General features: G+C 40.9%; 1 protein-coding gene across 5 annotated transcripts in view; it reads left to right on the forward strand.

Moving 5' to 3' along the window:
• Nucleotides 1-2,461: 2,461 nt before the first annotated feature.
• Nucleotides 2,462-20,148, forward strand: part of nbr1b (NBR1 autophagy cargo receptor b) — a 184,892-nt gene continuing 167,205 nt past the window's right edge. For 3 of the 5 annotated variants that reach the window (XM_055005227.1, XM_055005228.1, XM_055005229.1), the window contains exons 1-2: nt 2,463-2,687; nt 17,483-17,545. In XM_055005227.1, coding sequence (XP_054861202.1) covers nt 2,586-2,687; nt 17,483-17,545 — 165 coding nt within the window. In that variant the 5' untranslated portion in view covers nt 2,463-2,585. Of the gene's footprint in view, nt 2,688-17,482; nt 17,546-20,148 lie in introns of all 5 variants that reach the window. The other 2 variants (XM_055005231.1, XM_055005230.1) reach the window with 2 other exon arrangements.

Consider the following 20,148-nt stretch of genomic DNA (forward strand, 5'->3'; position numbering starts at 1 on the left):
TTTTCCAGTTCCTGTTTATGTCCTGTGTTGGAGCAGAGACCTGCAGGCAATTCTGCTGCAGCTGCTGCTAACCAGTCTGTCCTTACAGAGAGGGGAACAGGACAGACCTTTAACTACAACGTCCCTGAGGAGCTGCCTCGACCTTTTGTCCAGCTTCCAATTCCTCCTCCTCCTCCTCCTCCCCCCTCTAGCACTTCTTCTGGTTGCTTCTTCATCCCAACCACTTCTTCTGGCTGCAGTGTTTGGCTATACAACTGAAATGAAGAAGGCAAGAGGGGCAAAGAAGAAGCTGCAGGACATTCTCCTTTTCTTTTCGACTAATTTATTTTGTTGGACAAACTAGTTATGAACTAGTTATTCTGGGACTCAAAATATGACAAATTTGTTTGCAGATTTATTGTCTCTTGGTTTTTTCGTACCACACTGATGACTATGAACTATGCAATATGTAAGTGCAGTTCTGCTTAGTAAAACAACAACATGCTCACACATGTTCAGGGTTCAAAGGTCTAGACAAACTGCCACAACATGTGCAAAATAATAGCTATCAACATGAAGTACTTATTCAGCTCATCATGATCTATCAGCTGAAACACACAAAATACTGAACAATCTAGTTTGGAGAACTTTCTCTGTATTTAAAACACGAAGTTTGTAAATGTATTGTCATTATAGAATGCTGTGTAACAGAGTATAGAGTCAGTATTGACCACAGTTATATGTCCTCTGTACTCATTACTGTTCAAATGTCCACTTCATTGTCACTGTTTTGGCCCCTCCACATGTGTTTTAAGGGGTTTTAACTGCCTGTCATACTTCTTCTGGAATTGATCTCCCTCGCTGAATGCACTGTCCTTTTTCCCCTCCTTCCCTCCATTTTTACCTCCTCTTCACCAAAGTTGCTGTCTGTTATCACGACCTCCCTTTAGTGTATGTCTGCACTTGGGATCTTACCTGAACACTCGTGACACCAGGTTGACAAAGAGTGTGTGGTGGCTCTTGATGCACTGACTCTAGTCTCAGTCAGCTCCTTGTGAAGTTCTTCCAAGTTCTTGAATTTACTTTTTTCATAATTCTCTAAAAGCTGTGGTCATCCCTGCTGCTTGTGTGCCTTTTCCTACCATATTTTTTTCCCTTCCAGTCAACTTCCCATTAATATGCTTCAATACAGCACTCTGCCAACATTCAGGTTTTCCGCAATAACCTTCTGTGGCCTATCCTTCTTGTGGATTATAACCTGGACAACTTTGAAGTCTGCAGTCTTCCCCACAATTGTGGTTGAATGTACTGAACTACACTGAGAGATACGCAATATTTATGCAGTAGGTTACTCACACTTGAAATGAAATTTTGTAGTATTTTGAGATTTTTTTTTGAGGGATTGTAAGCCATGACAATCAAAATCAAAACAGAAACATGTTTTGAAAGTTTTGCTGTATTTGTATTGAGTCTAGAATATATTAAATTTCACCTTTCTTAAAAAACTAATGGAAAATATCGAACTTTTCCTGATATTAAAATTGTTTGCGATGCACTAGCAATGGGTGTATGAAGTTACACAATATTCAAGGTCTTTAAAGCTGTTTAATTGCCAATAGAAAACAAAAACGAACATCAGCATTATAGACAGAAATGGGAGATGACTCTGAAATTAACGAGAATACAGTATCTTGAAACTGTTAAAATGCAAAGGACATAAAGGAGATCATCCAAGACAAGATATACTAAAACACTTTAAGAAAGAGGAGAGAGCAAGTACTTGATATGCACATTTGTTCAACTTTGTTTGAGTAACAAAGACACTGAGGTGTGATACACAGAGCTCACATTGCTTGGCAAGAAGAATAAAGATAAAATTTATTGTTCCAGATGTCAGCACTAACATTTTCAACCAGGAGGCCAAAGGAAGTCAGAAAAAATTAATCACATTGATATGGGTACTTTTCAGTAGCCGAAAACAGAAATTAAGACCATAGTTACACATATGGGGTGAAAGGTAAGCAGGTGGAAGAAGAGATAACAGAAATGTGGCTGCATGATGAGAAGCATGGAGAGAATGGAAAGAGGGGGAGCAATAATATCCAAGGTATGTTTTAGTCAGAGAGGACTAAAAAGTACATTATTAAAAAAAAGAAGCAGAAGTTTAAAGGTTTGTATCCATACAAAACCTTAGATCATATTATTTTTAATGGAACTGATACTAGACCTTTAAAAAAAAGTTGTGTTTATTTATGCAACCTTTAACAAATACGTTTAAGGGAAACGTGTCATCCTTTTTATTTTTAGCTTTATTATTCACTGTATAATTAAAACCTGAGAATGTACAGTTAGAATATCAATCCACACTCCTTTCCAGTTGTTGGCGGTTAGGAATCCTAAGAAGCTGCAGCAGCACTAACTGTTCCGAGCACGTGGTGCAGAGTAGGCGTGGCCAGGTGCTGATGTAAACACAAAATCCGCCTCATCCCCTGTCAGATGAGACGCGGTGGACTGGACTGGACTGGTAGGGAGAGACGTGGCTAGTCCCATAAAACGTTTTGTGTCCATCGTGTGTAATATGCGGTAAAGCGCACACGGAAGACGCCATGGACTTCTACATAAATCTGAAAGTGAATTTCAGAGGAAATTCTAAGAATTTCCTCTTGTCAGGATCCGAGACCAAGAACTGGGAGTCGATGGAGGCGATGGTAAGACAGAGACAATCACCGTGCTCGCTTTCGAACACCTCCACTCTCCTCACATCGTCATCCCGTTCGCGTTGGTGTCCTGCTCACATACACTCGTTTACCGTCGCTACTGACAGGGCTGGCGGCATATGGTGTGTCGTGTAAATCCTTCGAGCAACAACCGACCGGCTACACATACGCTATTAGGGGAAACATTTTGCATACCCATCAAAAATCAGGTATCACAACAGTGAGGACAGAAAGAACACGCTACAGCTCCTTACATGATTATTACAGTGCTTGTTGTCATGGAAACTGTTTACCAGCTCAACTGGAACCAGAGATATATGGTTTTGTAAATCTTGCACAGTAACAGTCAGCTAGCTGGATGATTCATTAAAAAACAGGCCAACCATAAGTAGGCCTAACAAATCAAAGCATGTTGGAAAACCACAGGGCACGGAAAGACATGGTTTTACATTACTTGGTGATTAAAACATAGTTGCTATATGACGGCTTCTGTATTTATTTGAAAATATATTAGAGACAGTCTTTATTCCTCATTAGAGCTGTTAGCTGATCAACAGCAGTCCTCTGTTTTGATAAGTGGACAAAAATCCCCTATTTTGATCATAAGTTCTTTATGTAAAATAGTTTCTGCTGTAAATTGTTATTTTATTTTAAATTTCATTAATCACATTATAGGATATAATAGTGATTGTTTTGAAACAATGTGCTTCTAGTATGTTACTCAAGAATGTTAATTTATATACAGTAGCTATGAGAAAATAAAGCAGTCTTTACTCTGTTTTTAATTAATTTTTTCTTCTAAAATAAAGAAAAAACAAAGTACTGATAAGAGTACTGTTAACATACTGTAAAGCTGTATCATTAAGAGTAGAAGTCTTTTTTTTTATGGTGGATTCATTGAAACCCGTGTATCTTTTGGAAATATGACAAATTCTGCTGGGTCAAAAATTATTGAATAGATTTTTCAATTTTGGTTACGTAGAAAGTTGTGGTTTTTAGTGCTATGCCACAAACACTACAGTGGAAAAGTCTGTTGTCAAATGTAACTAAAATTGAGCTATATAAATTGAGCTAATATATAATTGGCCTCAATGACAAAAAATATGTTTGGAGGAGAGAAGTTGAGGCCTTTAACCCCAAGTGCACTAACATACTGTCAAGCATGATGATGGTAGAATTATGCTCTCTGACTCTTTCGGTGCTTGTGGCAGCTTGTGGATGGCTACCAAAAGCACCTAATTGAGATTAAAATGGCCAAGGGACAGTTACCCAAATATTAACATTGCTGTATGTATATTTTTGACCCAGTGGATTTTGTCATGTTTTCAGAGATGACAGGTATTTGAAACAACCAAAATGAACAATAATTATACACAAATATTTATTAAGTAATACTACAGACAGACAATAAACAACAATAATATAATAACAAACAGTGAATCAGTTTAGACCTACTTTAGAATTTGACACCAAATGTAATTTCTAAAGTCACCCTTTTAGCAGAAGTAAAATGATACTTGCGTAGCCTTTATAGGAGGGAGGGAGAGGCCACTGCAGGATGTGTAGCTGTGATGATCTGATGGATGAGTTGGTTCAGAAACGCAGAGAAAGGACAGCATCTTTGAATAGCTGTGTTAAAAAAGTGTTGAAGTAAAAACACTAATAGTCAAAAGCTCACAGTTAAAAATGTTTGCACTGTTGCTTTATAAAGTTAACTTAAGAAGCCCAACTTTAAGTAAAACAGAAAAACAAAGCCCAACTAAAATTATAAAAAAGAACCTTTAACAAACCCAAAATAAGTAGTCAGAACACGCATGAAGATAAAGTAAGAACTTATAGGTTTATACCTGGATTAAACATTAGAAAAAGCCTGTGTAAATGAAATCAAGTATAGAAGCTCTAGTTGCAGTCCAGTGACTTTCTTTTATATGTGGATGTCTTGGAGCCGAATTCAAATCAGCATCTAACCAATCATGGATGTGCTCCTTCCAAGGAGTAGTCTTGAGCACCATTATCCAGGAGAGGTCAGAGGCCAGATTCCTCTAGAACTAATTTTAAGGTAACTTCTTCAACACGCAAATCCAACTGTTAAATATCTATGATGATCACAGATCTAAAATACCACTAAACATGTAATTAAAATGATATCCAACATGATATGTTTATTTCTTACGATTCCTGAGATAAATGTGTAAACATGCAAATAAATTGTAGAATTTCAGGATATATAGTAAACCTCTAGTATAACCAAGAACACAAGCATATACTTTCAATAGTAAGAAAAGACAAGAATTAAGATTTATAGGTTAAAAAGCCTCTCTGTGTCTTTTATGACAGTGACAGAGAGAAGGGGGTGTTTGTGCATTCGTCCTTCACAAACACTTCAGATGTGATGTGTTCTTCTTCAATACTGGTCCTGATTACATCATAGATTGAGTCCATATTTGCAATCATTACTTAGGTGATGTTGAATTCCCTTAATTTTTTTAGATTTAAACTGTTCAGTTCATTGTTGTAATGAAAGTTCTGTGTATTAGGAGGAGACAAAGGTCAAAAGGTCACAGTGAAGAATGCAACCTCCTCTTCTCCTGAGGCATGTTTATCTTCACAATTTGCACTTTACAACTATTACAGGTTCTGGTGAAGAAAAGAGACATCTTGTTGTCTCCCAGAGGGCTGTGAGTTGTAATTCTGATGTAAATATTCATTATGCAGATGTTCCATTTAGATGTGAGTTTTGGGTTAGCTGTCTCTGACCAAATTTACAGCTCTGAGAAAGGGTCTCTGGATTCTCTGTGTGTTGCTAGTGAAAGAGAGAATGAGTTTAGTGTAGAGACTCTGGAGAGAGTCTCAGCACATTCTGGCGGGTCCCATCATTTGTCAACAATGGGACTCGACAGGAGCTGGCGAGACCTGATCAAACATGAAAGTGTGAAGGACCCCAAAGACCAGAACAGCAATCACGGCAAGGCAGGACCCAGCCAACAGGGCGCCCCTCCCCCCCGGGCCACAGGAGCCACAGGATGGCACCCCCAGAGAGCCACCGGGGCCACCGTGAACCACGCGGACCTGGAGAACAAGAGGGAGCAGCTACTGACACCCTCAGCGTGCCAAGACCGACCCAGGCGGCCTGGAGCACGAGAACCCACCCGCCACCCAAGCCCCAACCCCGCCCGCAGACCCAGCAGACCCAGGGCACAAAGGGAGAGACATCGGAGACACCCACCCCCAGGGAGAGGGGCCCGAACCACGCCAGAGAGCAACTCCAGGAACAATAGGGAAAGGACACCACCAGTGCATGCACACGGCCTTGAAGTCAATGGTGCCATCATTCTTTGAAAGGTAGAGGGTTAAACTGAAATAAAGCAGTGGAAAGTCAGACCATACGCACAGACAGAATAAGTATCACAATTTTATGAGGGGAGTGGCATATGTCCACATACAAGCGGAAGCTATAGATTAATATTTAATGATTTAATAAATGGAGACCATTTTTCTTTAAAGGAGTCCAATTGTTTTTTTTTCCAGGTAGCAGATATTCTCCCAAGTGAAATGTGTTCTGTGAGGAGGTTCAGCCAATGGATGATGTTGAGGGCTTTCTTATCTTACCAGTTAACTAAAATAGTTTTTTTTGGCAATGGCGATAGCTGCAAGTGTGGGTTGGATGTGAATGTCTGGTAAGGCTGTTAGCGTTAGATCGCCAATTAGGCAAACGTTTGGGGAATGCGGAATCCCGCAGTCCAAAATATTGGAGAGTTTCTGTGTGATTGTTACCCAGAATTGATAGACGGGTGTACAAAGCCACAGAGCGTGAAAGTAAGTGTCAGCCATATTTTGGGTGCATTGAGTACATGTGTCTGAGCACAAGGAGCCCATTTATACAATTTATATATGCGTTCTGTGAAGAACCTTAAATTGTATCAGCTGTAAGTTGGTGTTTTTTGTCATTTTAAACGAGTTGGTAGGTGTATAGAGTCTGTCTTTGAAAGTAAACTCTAAATTTTTGAGAGATTCTTCTTATTTCTTGGAGACAGTTTCACAATGTGTTTGACAAATGCAGGTGGCTGTAAATCAGTTGGCTGTAAAGTAGTCTGAAGCGATGGAATTCTACTTGTAATCGTCTTCTTTACCTGTAGGTACTGAAGAAAATTTCCATTTCTTATTTCAAATGTTTGGAATAAGTTTATATATGTCCTAAATATGTTATCATCAAGGAGGTGATGGAGGTGGATGACTCCTCTCTCTGCCCATGTGCTGAAATAAAGAGCTATTTTGTTGTTTGCAAAATCAGGGTTGTGCCAGATTGGGGAGAGTATACTGGGTTTTAATTGGGAGCCTGTGATTTCCAGTGCTTTCCACCAAGCAGACAAGGTGGAAGCGATCATAGGGTTCTTGAAGCAGGAATGATGTTTAAGTGATAGAGAAGTGATAAAGGGAAGGTCAGAGATTTTGATCTGGTTACAATCTAACTGTTCTAGTTCCAGCCAGGAGTTATATTCTTCATGTGGATGTATCCATTTGGTGAGATATTGTAATTGGTTGGCTAAATAATAATACATGAAGTTGGGAGCCTCCAGTTCCCCTTCGGGTTTATTCTTCTGGAGGGTAGTCAAACTGATTTTAGCCTTTTTGTTCTTTGAGTGGGATTTACCAATAGCAGAGTCTAACGACTGGAACCACGTTGATGAGGGTTTAAATGGAATCATGGAGAAGAGATAGTTGATTTTAGGTAATATTTTCATTTTGACTGTAGCTATTCATACCAAAAGGGAGATGGGGAGGTTGTTCCAACGCCTCAGATCATCACAGACTTTGTCCAAAAGTGGGGTGAAGTTCAGGTGAACTAGTTCTGAGAATTTGGGGGAAATATTTATGCCCAGATATCTAATGTTGCCAGTAGGAAAAGAATAATGCGAGTTTTGGACTGCAGGATTCCACGAGTTTTTTGTTAAAGGTAATATAATTGATTTTGACCGGTTGATGGAGTAGTCTGAAAGACGCAAGAAGGTTGTGATGAGGTTCAATACTTCCTTTGCTGAAATGTTGAGTTCTTGTAGATAAAGTAAAATGTCATCTGCGTATAGGTTAATTTTGTGGTCAGACTCCAGAGCGCAGATACCTTTGATATCGGTGTTCTGACGTACAGCTGTTGATAATGGTTCAATAAAGATCACAAACAATAAGGGAGAGAGTGGGCATCCCTGTCTTGTTCCCCTTTGCAGACTGAAGCTTTGTGAAGTGATCCCATTAGTGGTGACTGTAGCCTTAGGTGAGCTGTACAGAGCTGATACCCATTGGATAAACGATTCTCCGAAGCCAAATTTGTGGAGCACAGCAAAGAGAAAGGACCAGTTAACTTTGTCAAAGGCTTTTTCTGCGTCCAGTGACATAACAATAGCTTCTTTGTTGTGGCGCTGCGTCGAACAGATTAGATTTAGAAGTCTTCTGATACTGTTGGTGGAGTGTCGGCCATTTATGAATCCTGTTTGATCATAGTGAATTATTGATGGGATAAGTTTCTCCAGCCTGGAGGCGAGTGCTTTTGAGATAATTTTGATGTCGGTGTTGATTAGTGACAGAGGTCGATAGCTAGAGGGAAGCGTAGGATCTTTGTCTGGTTTCAATAATAATTTAATTGCAGCTGTATTCATGTGCAAACTTATATAACCATTATTTTTAATCTCTGTCACTGTCCTGAAGAAAAGGGGTGCTAACATTGACCAAAAATGTTTAAGAAATTCAGCAGGGAAACTATGAGGGCCAGGTGCCTTGCCTGCTGGCGTACTGTCTAATGCACATTGTAATTTTTTGACAGTCAGTGAGCGTCTAGTATGTCTCTGTAATCCAACGTTAGTTCAGGCAAGTTTAGATTGTCGAGAAAATTATGAATATCTTCTTTGTTTGGGTTAACTGCTGCTGAGTATAAACTCTGGTAATAATTATAGAAGGTCTGGTTAATTTCCTGAGGTGACTGAGTATATTTTCCTGAGGGATCCTGAATTGCTGTTATGAAGGATTTTTCTTTATTGCTCTGGAGTTGGTTCGCAAGAAGTTTTCCTGATTTGTTGTTGTGTTCAAAATCATTATATCTTAGTTGTAATAAAAACTCTGTTTTCTCGGATAGGATATTATCGAGGTGTAGGTTTACATTTTGTAGTTCAGACCATAATTGATCACTTGGGTTTATTGCATAATTCTCTGTAATTTGTTTAATTTTTTCTTCAATTTCTTTCTCTGTTTGTTGATCCTTTTTTTTCTTGTACGAGGAGTACAATATTATTTTACCTCTGATTATGGCCTTTCCAGTTTTCCAAAGTAAAGATGGAGATAAATCATTAGATTCATTGTTTTTTAGAAAGTCTGCCCACTCCATCCTTATTATTCGATCAAATTGTGGGTCTTTGAGTAGAGAGATATTAAGGCACCAAGTCTGATGAGGTTTAGGGATGGAATCTGTTTGCAGGCTGAGATATTGGTGCGTGGTCGCTGATAATGATTGGGTGAATTTTAGTGGTAACTTTATGTGCGATAGAGTTATTTGAGTGGAAAAAGTCAATTCTTTAAAATGTTTGGTGCAACGGACAGAAAAAAGTGTAGTCCCTCTGTTGGGTTTTTGAGTCTCCAGACGTCATCTAGTCCAAAATCTTTCATATAATCATGTATGACTTTAATTGATTGTGATTCTTTTGCATGTATTGGACTATTAAATCGATCTACTGAAGGTTTTAAAACTATGTTGAAGTCACCGCCGATAATAGTTGTTGAGTTAGCAGATAAGTCTGCTAAGTGAGAGAAAACTGTGAAAGAAGGCTGGATCGTCATTATTCGGAGCATACTGATTTGCAATTGAATATAATTTATTAAAGATTGTTGCCTGGATAATAATATATCTTCCCTCTGAGTCCGCTACTGTGCTGTTTAAAGTGAATGGTACTCTCTTATGGACTAGAATGGAGTTACTACAAATGTCTTTTTTTTTTAACTTGCAGAAGTGGAATTTTATTGCATCAGTCGTCTACAATTTGTTCATATTTACATGTTGGACATGTGAAACTGAAGTAAACATTTTTTGTTTTTTTCATCTGTGAAGCACAAATGAGCATCACACTTGTTGCATGCAGTTGATGTACACTACCAGTCAAAGTTTGGACACACCTTCTCATTTAATAGTTTTTCTGTATTTTTGTGGCTATTTACATTGTAGATTCTTGCTGATTGCATCAAAACTATGAATGAACATATATGGAATTATGTAGTAAACAAAAATGTGTGAAACATGATTTATATTTTAGATTCTTTTTTTTTGATTACTGCTTTGCACACTCTTGGCATTCTCTGGATGAGCTTCCTGAGGTAGTCCATATGTGTTCAGTCATAGTTTTGATGTCTTCAATGAGAATACATAGATAGATAGATAGATAGATAGATAGATAGATAGATAGATAGATAGATAGAGAGCTGGAGAGATAGATAGATTAAACCTGTATTGATCCCACAGCGGGGAAATTCTGGCAGTCTGGCGAGGCTTGCGCCGGTGCTCACCACGTCCGGGGGGGAGGCAGTGGCGGCGGACAGGGGAGACGCCAAGTCCTCCTTGGGGAGCGGGGCCAGGTCGGCTGGAGCAGTCAGGGGATCCACGTCCCCTATCTGGGGGAGGGCTTCCATGGCCTTTCTCAGGAGGCTTCCACAGGGGGAGTCCAGGACCTCTATCCGGAGGATTCCTGGGGACACGGCAAGCTGCTCCAGCGTCTTCTAATGTACCGTGGTCCAAGCGTGTGTCAGATGAGCATGTAGACAGTCAGTAGGCTCCGACTGAGGCTGAGTGCAGTGGGAAGCCATTTTTTATTGCAGCTGGGAGATGGGCTACAGGTGTGTGTCTTCCCCAGCCATTCTGCATACATGCTGAACCCAGCAGCGCGGATGCAGCAATCAGGGAGACACACACCTGCAGCAGAGGGGCAGATGGCAGTGAAACGGGGGGTCAAAACCCTGGCTATGACAGAGCTGCCCAGTGATCTTACTGTTTCCTGCAGGGGGTGGGAGGTGTCCTCCATGATAGATAACAGCTTTGTCATTATCCTCCTGTTTCCCACCACCTCCACAGGCTCAAGGGGGCAGCCCAGGACAGAGCTGGCTTTCTTTACCAGTTTGTTTAGTCTCTTTCTGTCTGCAGCCATGATGCTGCTGCTCCAGCAGACCACTCCATACACGATGGCTGATGCCACCACAGAATCATAAAAGGTCCTCAGAAGTGCTCCCTGCACCCCGAAGGACCTCAGTCTGAGCAGGTGGAGTCTGCTCTGACCTTTCTTGTAAAGCGCATTTGTGTTAGTAGTCCAGTCCAGTTTCTTGTTTAAGTGAACACCTAGGTACCTGTAAGAGTCCACAATCTCAATGTCCATTCCCTGGATGTTCACTGGTGAAGGAGAAGTGTGTTTGTTAATGCTAAAGTCCACCACCAGCTCCTTGGTTTTCACCGCATTGATCTGGAGGCAGTTCAGGCGGCACCAGTCCACAAAGTCCCAGTTAAGTTCTCTTTACTCCTCCTCATCTCCATCCCCAATGGGGTCAACGATGGCAGAATCATCAGAGAACTTCTGAAGAGGGCAGTTTGTGGTGTGATGGGAGAAGTCTGCTGTGTAGAGGCTGAAAGGAAAGGGGTCAAGGAAAATCCCCTGCGGGGCCCCCGTACTGCAGACCACAATGTCGGACACACAGCCTCCTGCCCTCACAAACTGTGGCCAGTTGGTCAGGTAATCCAGCAGCCACATTGTGAGTGGGAGTCCACTCCTGTCTGCTCCAGCTTGACCCCCAGAAGCACAGGCTTGATGGTGTTGAAGGCACTGGAGAAATCATAAAACATGATTCTCACAGTGCTCTTTGTCTTCTCCAGGTGAAAGAGACATCTGTGCAGGAGGTAGATCACTGCATCATCAACCCCGATGCCGGCCTGGTAGGTGAACTGCAGCATCCAATAATGAGCTCACCAGCGGTCACAGATGACAAAGGACCAGCCTCTCCAGGGTCTTCATCAGGTGGGATGTTAGTGCCACTGGCCTGTCGTGGTTGAGGTCCTTGGGGTGTGAGATCTTTGGCACCGGTACCACACAGGATGTCTTCCACAACTGTGGTACTCTCCCCAGCTTCAGGCTCAAGTTGAAGACATGCTCCACTACCCTGCTCAGCTGATCTGCGCAGGATTTGAGGAGCCTGGCGCTGATGCCAAATAGTCATGAAAATAAAGAAAAACCATTAAATGACTTGTTGCATACACTTGTGGGTGTCGTCCTCAGCTACCTTAGCAGGTAGCTGTAGCCTTTGGCCAGAAGCAGATGTTGTTGGTGGTGCACAACCTTCACTGAGTGTTTTGGCCCTCAACCACAACACTCTCCAGTTGGTGGGCCGGGAGTGAGTGGCCAGCTTACTGCCCACCTACTCTTGGCCTCCAGCCTTCCTCCTCTCGCTTACTCCAAATCCAACACGAGGTGCGTTCCGCTCCTCCCCCATCCTACGAGCAGCTTACTTCTTGCTCCGCTCGTCCAGGCCCAGAGCTGACAGCAAACGCCATGCCGACTTGGCTAGGAAGCCCCGGCACCCAATCTCCACTGGGAACAACCACGCCTGCCAGCCCTTGTCTCTGCACTCTTGGATAAGAGGCTGGTACTTTGAGGCCTTTCTTCTCATAGTACTATCGTGCTTCCTTGCTGTTGTTGTTTTTTGCAAGCTTCAGTGGACTTGTTGCTACAGTTGCTGGTTACAGTTGCTACAGTACTTGTAACCAGTCCATGAGTTGTTATATTCCAGTACCTATAGCATCTACATTACCTTTGATGCTGTCTTTACCACAGAATAACAAGCTGTCACTTTTTTTTTCAGAATTTTGGCGTTGACTTCATATCCAAGTATCAGTTCTAGTGATATCGCTATATGGCACTAAGTCTTTATTGTGGAGAATAACTAATTAAAATTCTAGCTAGCTAGGTGCACCTGCCTCCTTCTATGGAAGAGGAGGACTAAGATTACAATGTATACATAAGAGCAATGATACACAGCATACACAGCATTATATACTTTACAACAGCCAGCCACAACATTAAAACTACCTGCCTAATATTACAAAGTCCCCCAGGGACCTGTTGAATAAAGGACACAGAACTCCTAATGGTGTCCTTTGGTGTCTGGCACAAGGACTTTGGCTAAAGATCCTTTAGGTCATGAAGTGGCAAAAATTCAACCATGGTTAGCGCAACATAGATAAGAAATACAGTCCCTGACAAAAGTCTTGTCACTTATCCATTTTGTAGCAACAACAGCTTATAACCTGACTTTTAATTAATCCACTGGTTTTAGAAATGGCTCATATGAAAGCTAAAACCCTCCCAAATTATGTTTAATATACTAAAATAAATTTGCTTCACTGAAGAAAGATTGATCATTTAATTGACACAGAAAGGTCAGATTTTGGCAAGACAAAAGTTTTGTCGCCTACAGAGAGTAAAGTGAAAATTGAACAAATAATTTACTTCAAATACAAAAATATGTTGCATAACATCAGTGAATTAAGTAGTGGTGCTGTGAGATCCATATTTAATATCTTGTATGACTTCCATGAGCTTGAAGGGCTGCACCCATGCAGTTCGGCAATGATTCAAGGTGCTCCAGGACTGGCCAGCCCAGTCACCAGACATGAACATCATTGAGCATGTCTGGGGTAGAATGAAAGAGCAAGCATGGAAGACGAAACCCAAAAATCTTGATGAACTCTGGGAGGCATGTAAGACTGCTTTCTTTGCTATTCCTGATGACTTTATCAATAAATTGTATGAATCATTGCCGAACTGCATGGATGCAGCCCTTCAAGCTCATGGAAGTCATACAAAATATTAAATATGGATCTCACAGCACCACTACTTAATTCACTGATGTTATGCAACATATTTTTGTATTTGAAGTAAATTATTTGTTCAATTTTCACATTACTCTCTGTAGGCGACAAAACTTTTGTCTTGCCAAAATCTGACCTTTCTGTGTCAATTAAATGATCAATCTTTCTTCAGTGAAGCAAATTTATTTTAGTATATTAAACATAATTTGGGAGGGTTTTAGCTTTCATATGAGCCATTTCTAAAACCAGTGGATTAATTAAAAGTCAGGTTATAAGCTGTTGTTGCTACAAAATGGATAAGTGACAAGACTTTTGTCAGGGACTGTAAGTAGTAACAGTAACAGTGGTACTGCAGCACACAGAGGGAGCATACAGACAGTTATTTGAGTGATGTTTGTGTAACCCCTTCCTGGTGCTGGATGTATATTATTAGGCTAGGTTACTATGTTAGCCTTAAGAAACAGGATCCTGAGTGCTTAGCAGTTGATGGTGAATTGGCTAAATCCCCTTATTTCAGTAGATGTTACTATAACAGACAAAATCTACAAAGAATAATAATACCTCCACCGTGGAACTACTTAACTCAAAAATCTATGAGCTACAATTGTACTTCCTCAGAAACAAGTAATTTCTAAGATGTTAAAATCAAACAATATGGAATTATGCAGGTCAACCAAAAAACATATATAACAATAATACATTTAATATTTAACAGAATGAAATATACCTTCAACAAAGGCAGCTTAACTGAATGTGTGAGCAGTCACAGTTTTAACAGTATCCAATGTTCAGGTTTTGTGTGTGTGTGTACAGTCAGACTGTTTTGATAGTTTTCAATGTTCAATTGTGTGTGTGTGTGTGTGTGTGTGTGTGTGTGTGTGTGTGTGTGTGTGTGTGTGTGTGTGTTCACAATGTTACCAAGCACTTGGGTTTATGTTTATTGTTGGGGACCTTTAGTTGGTGCACAAATAAAAAACAAATGCTCCTTCAATTCTTTAATAAGAAAACAACCCTCTCTGTGCCTCAGAGAAAAAGGCTCCTCTTACTCACAAATCCAAGATGGTGGATACACAGTAGGTCTGAAGAGTTGGCGGTGCAGCTGAGTCAACAGCAACAGGTGCGATGCAACAGCGTCGTCCGTGTGTCCATACAAGTTCAGTGGCGGGGTCCCTCGTCGCAGCAGTAGCAACAGGCTAATTACCATGCGCGGTCCTCCAGCGAAGTCCTCAGCTCTCCCGGCCCTCCTCAGTGAAAGTGGCGGCTGGTGTTTATAACTAACAGTCTCTGACAGCAATACGTGTTTAAATGTCCACGTTTGAGTCCATGCCTAGACTTTTTCAAGCTAGTAAAAAAACAATAACCGTGGCTAGTGGCTAGCCTAGCTGCACTTCACTTTGAACTATGGTACAGTGAATCGCTTAACTGCAAGTTTCACAAGACAGAAATCTGCTAAATGATAGTTGTGCCAATACTTAAAGTATGCAGGTCTACAACTTTAATCACCTCGACATTAAACTTGATTTTCCCTGCTCATAGTCTGCTGTTCTCTTCAACCGCGTGTGCACTCTTCTCTCCCTCTTTCTCCAACGTCGCTCCCACGTTGTGCCGTTTTTCTTCCTGTTTTTCCTGCACTCACCAACAAAGTGAGTTCTGATTGGCTAAGAGTGCAGCTTTACCGAAAACCCTATTGGCTTACTATACATCACTCAAACATCTTGAAAATACATTGGCTGAGTAAGCACAACATTATACAATAAAAGAATCATGGGCAACGTAGTTCTCACTAGTTATACATATTGTAAAACACGTGTCTTTTAATTATCTATATTTTGTAGGTCGTTACATTTGATTAATGCGACAATGCAAAGTCCAGTTCACAGCTATTGTAAAAGTGGGGTATGGTGAGTGTCTGTAGATGGTGCAGAGAGAGGAGGGGGGTAACAGTTTAGCATCCTCACTGCCTGAGGATACAGGCTGTGGGCCTGTCTGGTGGTTCAGGCTCTTATGACCTGTACCTTCTACCTGAAGGCAGCAGATAGAACAGGTGATGTGCTGGGTGGTGTTGATCACGCATGATGTTGTGCACTCTGCTCAGACAGCAGGTGGTGTAGATGGTACTGATCTCTGGGAGAGTAATAAAAAAAATGCAATTTTTCCACACACAATCAGTGGAAAAGGAATGGCTGGAAAATGGTAATTACAGATTTCAGAACGTGACAAACCAGCAGAATGACTTTTTTATTCATTTGGAAAATCTTAAAAGAGGTGTATGATTATTATTAAACCCCATTCATGTGTCACACAGTGGAATTTAGGTTGTGCATATATTCTTGAAGAATGACAGTATTGTAGATCATCTGTTGGGCCCAAAATTGAGGAACCATGTGGAACATCCTTTTGGAGCATGGAGGAAGCTTTGGAAACTCTTTTGAACAGCTTTTAGTGGAATGGATGAGGTGGCAGCTTGCAATCTAGTATCCATTTCCTTGTAATGTGTGCCGCTCACATTGTTTATAGCTAACGTCATTACAGGACCATCTGTCAACTTATAATGTTATGTGTGAATGTAGCAGGTTTTTTTTTTTGTTTTTTAAAATAAAAATAAAATAGGATTTTGTATTTAAATACATTTTTGAAGCAATTTAGTATTGTGCTAAATTTGGTATAGAGGTAAATTGCAGAACTTCAATTGTTTTTGTTCTGAGAATTTGAGGTACTTCCTGGTTTTGTGAAATCTCAGCTATTAAATCTTATTTTGTTCAAAGCTACTGTTGTAGTGTTGCACTCACAGCCACAAAGTCAAAAGACAATGGGAAAGGGCAGGTGAGACAGGAAGTGGGGCTGACAAAAATAATACAAGAAAAAATATTTCACGAGTGGTTTGCAAAATTTCGTTGGCCGTGAAGAGAAGAACCAGTGCTTTTTGTAAACTATACAGAATGTGGTATACTTTTGCAACACAAATTTTACAATAGTCTCAACAGACTCCAAGCAGGAAACTGCATACATCTCAAGAGGGACTGCATTAGCTGAAATGCAGCTAATTTTCCCACCAGCTTTCAGCATCGAAAGTGTGCCAATCTAGCTTCTTCAGAAGAGAAATGACTCTACTGATAGATAATTTGCATGCATTTGAAGTTATTTTTTTTGTCTGTTCCTGTTCATCAGTCTGTGATCTGAGTTTTTTCTCTACATATGTCTCTTAAGGTCATAAATATATTTGATGGTAGAGGAACATTTTTGGGATAGTACACATTACACCAACAAATCTGGCACCCTGAGAGTTGGATTTTTTAGTCTGGAGACCTGTCCAGACTACCTGCTAGTATTAGTGTTACGATTAGTGGTATTTGAAATACCTTCAAAAATGAAGTTCAAATAAAGGCTTGAAACCATATACGGTCAGATTTATGGTCTAGCTCTAGAATGGAGAAATTCATTTGTCTGAGTGCTGCTGATTCACAAGATGACAGACTTTACTTTGAGCTGTTTGTGTTATTGTTGAGAAGGATGCAAGTCAGCTCAAAGCACAATATTTGGTGTTAACTGTTTTTTATTCAGTGCAAGATGCTGAATAATACATACAATATGAGCTTATATCATTTTGTTAAAAGTATAATAAAGTAACAGAGAGCCACAGAGAGGCACAGCATCTAGCTTCCAGTCAATAAGTAGTGAATGGGAGTGTGATTGGAGCCCTAGCTGAACGCTACTTTGTCTTAGTGATGACGACGACAAGCTATTGTACACACATATATACACATCTTAGTGTCAGTAACGAAGTTCATGCTAATTCCAATGACTGAAGTCTTAATTTGTTCTCTCTGTCTCTCGTCTGGAAAGAACAGCTGACCTGTCATCCTTTGTGTCACATATGCCTCTTTTTCTATGGTTTCTACAGGTGAAGCGTTCCTTTGGCCTGTGCAGCCTCCAGCTGACCTATTTTGATGAGGAGAATGAGGAGGTGAGAGACACTTGTTGTCACTGTGGTTCTTTTTTTGCGGATTCCCCCCGTTTAATTTATTTTTTGACCATAATTTTGGAGGTGCACTCTACCACTTGAGTATTGCTCTTTCATAATGATAAGGAATTCACTTGGTGGCTTTAGTAAGGCCATTCTGCACTTTCACTGAGTTGTGTGTGTACACAGAAGCTTATTCCAGTTCCAGCAAGTCTGTCTACATTCAAATACACTCCCGGACAAAACTATTGCAACTGTCACGGTACGAGGGGGGTTTGAACCCAAAGTGAGAATGGCACAGAGCAGACGGCAGGCAGACTGGGTTGTACAGGGTTTTATTCACAAAAATACAAACAAACTATAAACGCCAACTAAGGCCAGAAACTCACTACGAGCGAGGGAGTGGGTAAGGCAGGCTCATGGGGATCGGTGGTTGGGGGCACACGGCGGCGCTCACAGCAATCCGGGCAGCGCAGCAGCGGCCAGGAATGACGTCGGGTTCTCCTTGGGGAGCGGGGCCGGGTCGACCGGAGCAAACAGGGGCTCCACCTCCTCTCCCTAGAGGATGGCAGGGGTCCCAGTCCTCACCAAGGAGGACTATCTTAAGAGACTTAAGAGACTTTAGAGACTTTGTTGTCATTGTTCAGAAGTACAACGAAATTTGTCTGAAGAACACGACAATTAGCAGCAGTGCAAATAATAAAAATAGTTAAAAAATACTCTCAAATAATAAAAAGAAGAATCAAAGTACTATATACAAACAAAGTAAAGTGGTCAGTGCTGATAAAGTGGTCCATCGGGGACTATCGGGGAAGGTCCAGTCCTCATACCAGGAGGATGGCGGGGGAAAAATGGCAGGCTGCTCTGGCAGTTCCAGGCTGTGTCACAGACCGTAGTCTATGTGTGACTGGCAGTAGAATCCCAGTGAACGGTGTGGGAAGACGGTCTTTATATCAGAGGTGATTGGGATGAGCTGCAGGTGTGCATACCAGCAGCTGCTCTCCCTCTGCACTGATCACCTGCAGCGGCTGTGACAGCAACAGTGAGGTCAATTCATTTATTTTTGATGTAGACTGAAAACATTTGGGTTTGACATCAGACGATGAATATGAGACAAGAGATCAACATTTCAGCTTGTATTTCCAGATATTTCCATCTGGACCTGATACACAACTTAGAAGATAGCATTATGTGTAACGGAACACCAAATTTTTCGGTGAGCGAAAGTATTGGAACAGAAAAAGCTTAAAATAGATTAAAATGAATAATACTTAATATTTAGTTGCAAATCCTTTGCTTGCAATCACTGCATCAAGCCTGTGACCCACTGACATCTCCGAACTTTTGCATTCTTCTTTTTTGATTCTTTTCAAGGCTTTCACCACAGCCTCTTTCAGTTGTTGTTTGTTTTGGGGGGTTACTCCCTTCAGTCTCCTCTTTAGCAGGTAAAATGCGGTTCTATAGGGTTGAAGTCAGGAGATTGACTTGGCCAGTCTAAAACCTTCCACTGCTTGCCCCTGATGAACTCCTTTGTTGTTTTGGCAGTGTGTTTGCGTCATTATCTTGCTGCTGCATCATCAAGGATTTAGTTGCATCTTTCTTTAAATTGTCAGATAAAATGTTTCTGTAGACTTATGAGTTCATTTTGCTGCTGCCATCATGCGTTACATCATCAATGAAGAGCCCGTCCCAGAAGAAGCCAGGAAGCCCAAGCTATGACATAACCTTCACTGTTTCACAGATGAGCTTGTATGTTTGAGATCATGAGCAGGTCCTTTCTTTCTCCAAACTTTAGCCTTTTCATCACTTTGGTAAAGGTTCATCTTTGTCTTATCATTTCATAAAACTTGTCTCAGAATTTTTGAAGCTCATCTCTGTAATTTTTGGCAAATTCCAGGCTGGCCTTCCCATTCTTCTTGCTAATGAGTGGTTTGCATCTTCTGGTGTAGCCTCTGTACCTTTGTTCATGAAGTCTTCTGTGAACAGTAGATTGGGATACCTTCACTCCTGCCCTCTGGAGGTTGTTGCTGATGTCATTAACAGTTGATTTAGGGCATTTTGTGACAGCTCTCACAATGTTTCTGTTGTCAGCTGCTGCTGTTTTCCTTGGTCTACTCATTCGATGTCTGTTACTTAGTACACCAGTCTTTTTTTCTTCTTCAGGACATTCCAAATGGTTGTACTGGCTATGGCCAAAGCTTGTGTAATGACTGACTGATTTTCAATCATCTCAGCTTCACAGTTGCTTAATTTTCACTTATAGACAGCTCTCTGGTTTTCATGTTGGTTATACTTGTAACTATAGATGCAGTCTGCACAGGCAAAAACAAAATCTGAAACTGAACGTAGACATTGAGCACTATTAATTGTTTGAAAAATCAATGTATTACATTACCAGGGCAACAAAACACACCTATCAGTCACATGTTCCAATACTTTTGCTGACATGGGTTCAAACAAAAGGTGGTATCTTCTAAGTTGTGTATAAGACCCAAACCTGGAAATAAAAGCTGAAATGTTGATCTCTTGTCTCATATTCATCATTTGATGTTAAACCCAAATGTTTTCAGTTTCAAGCAAAAATAAAGGAATTGGCCCCACTGTTC

This window comes from Amphiprion ocellaris, chromosome 19, assembly GCF_022539595.1.
Source record: "Amphiprion ocellaris isolate individual 3 ecotype Okinawa chromosome 19, ASM2253959v1, whole genome shotgun sequence".
Taxonomy (NCBI): Eukaryota; Metazoa; Chordata; class Actinopteri; family Pomacentridae; genus Amphiprion; species Amphiprion ocellaris.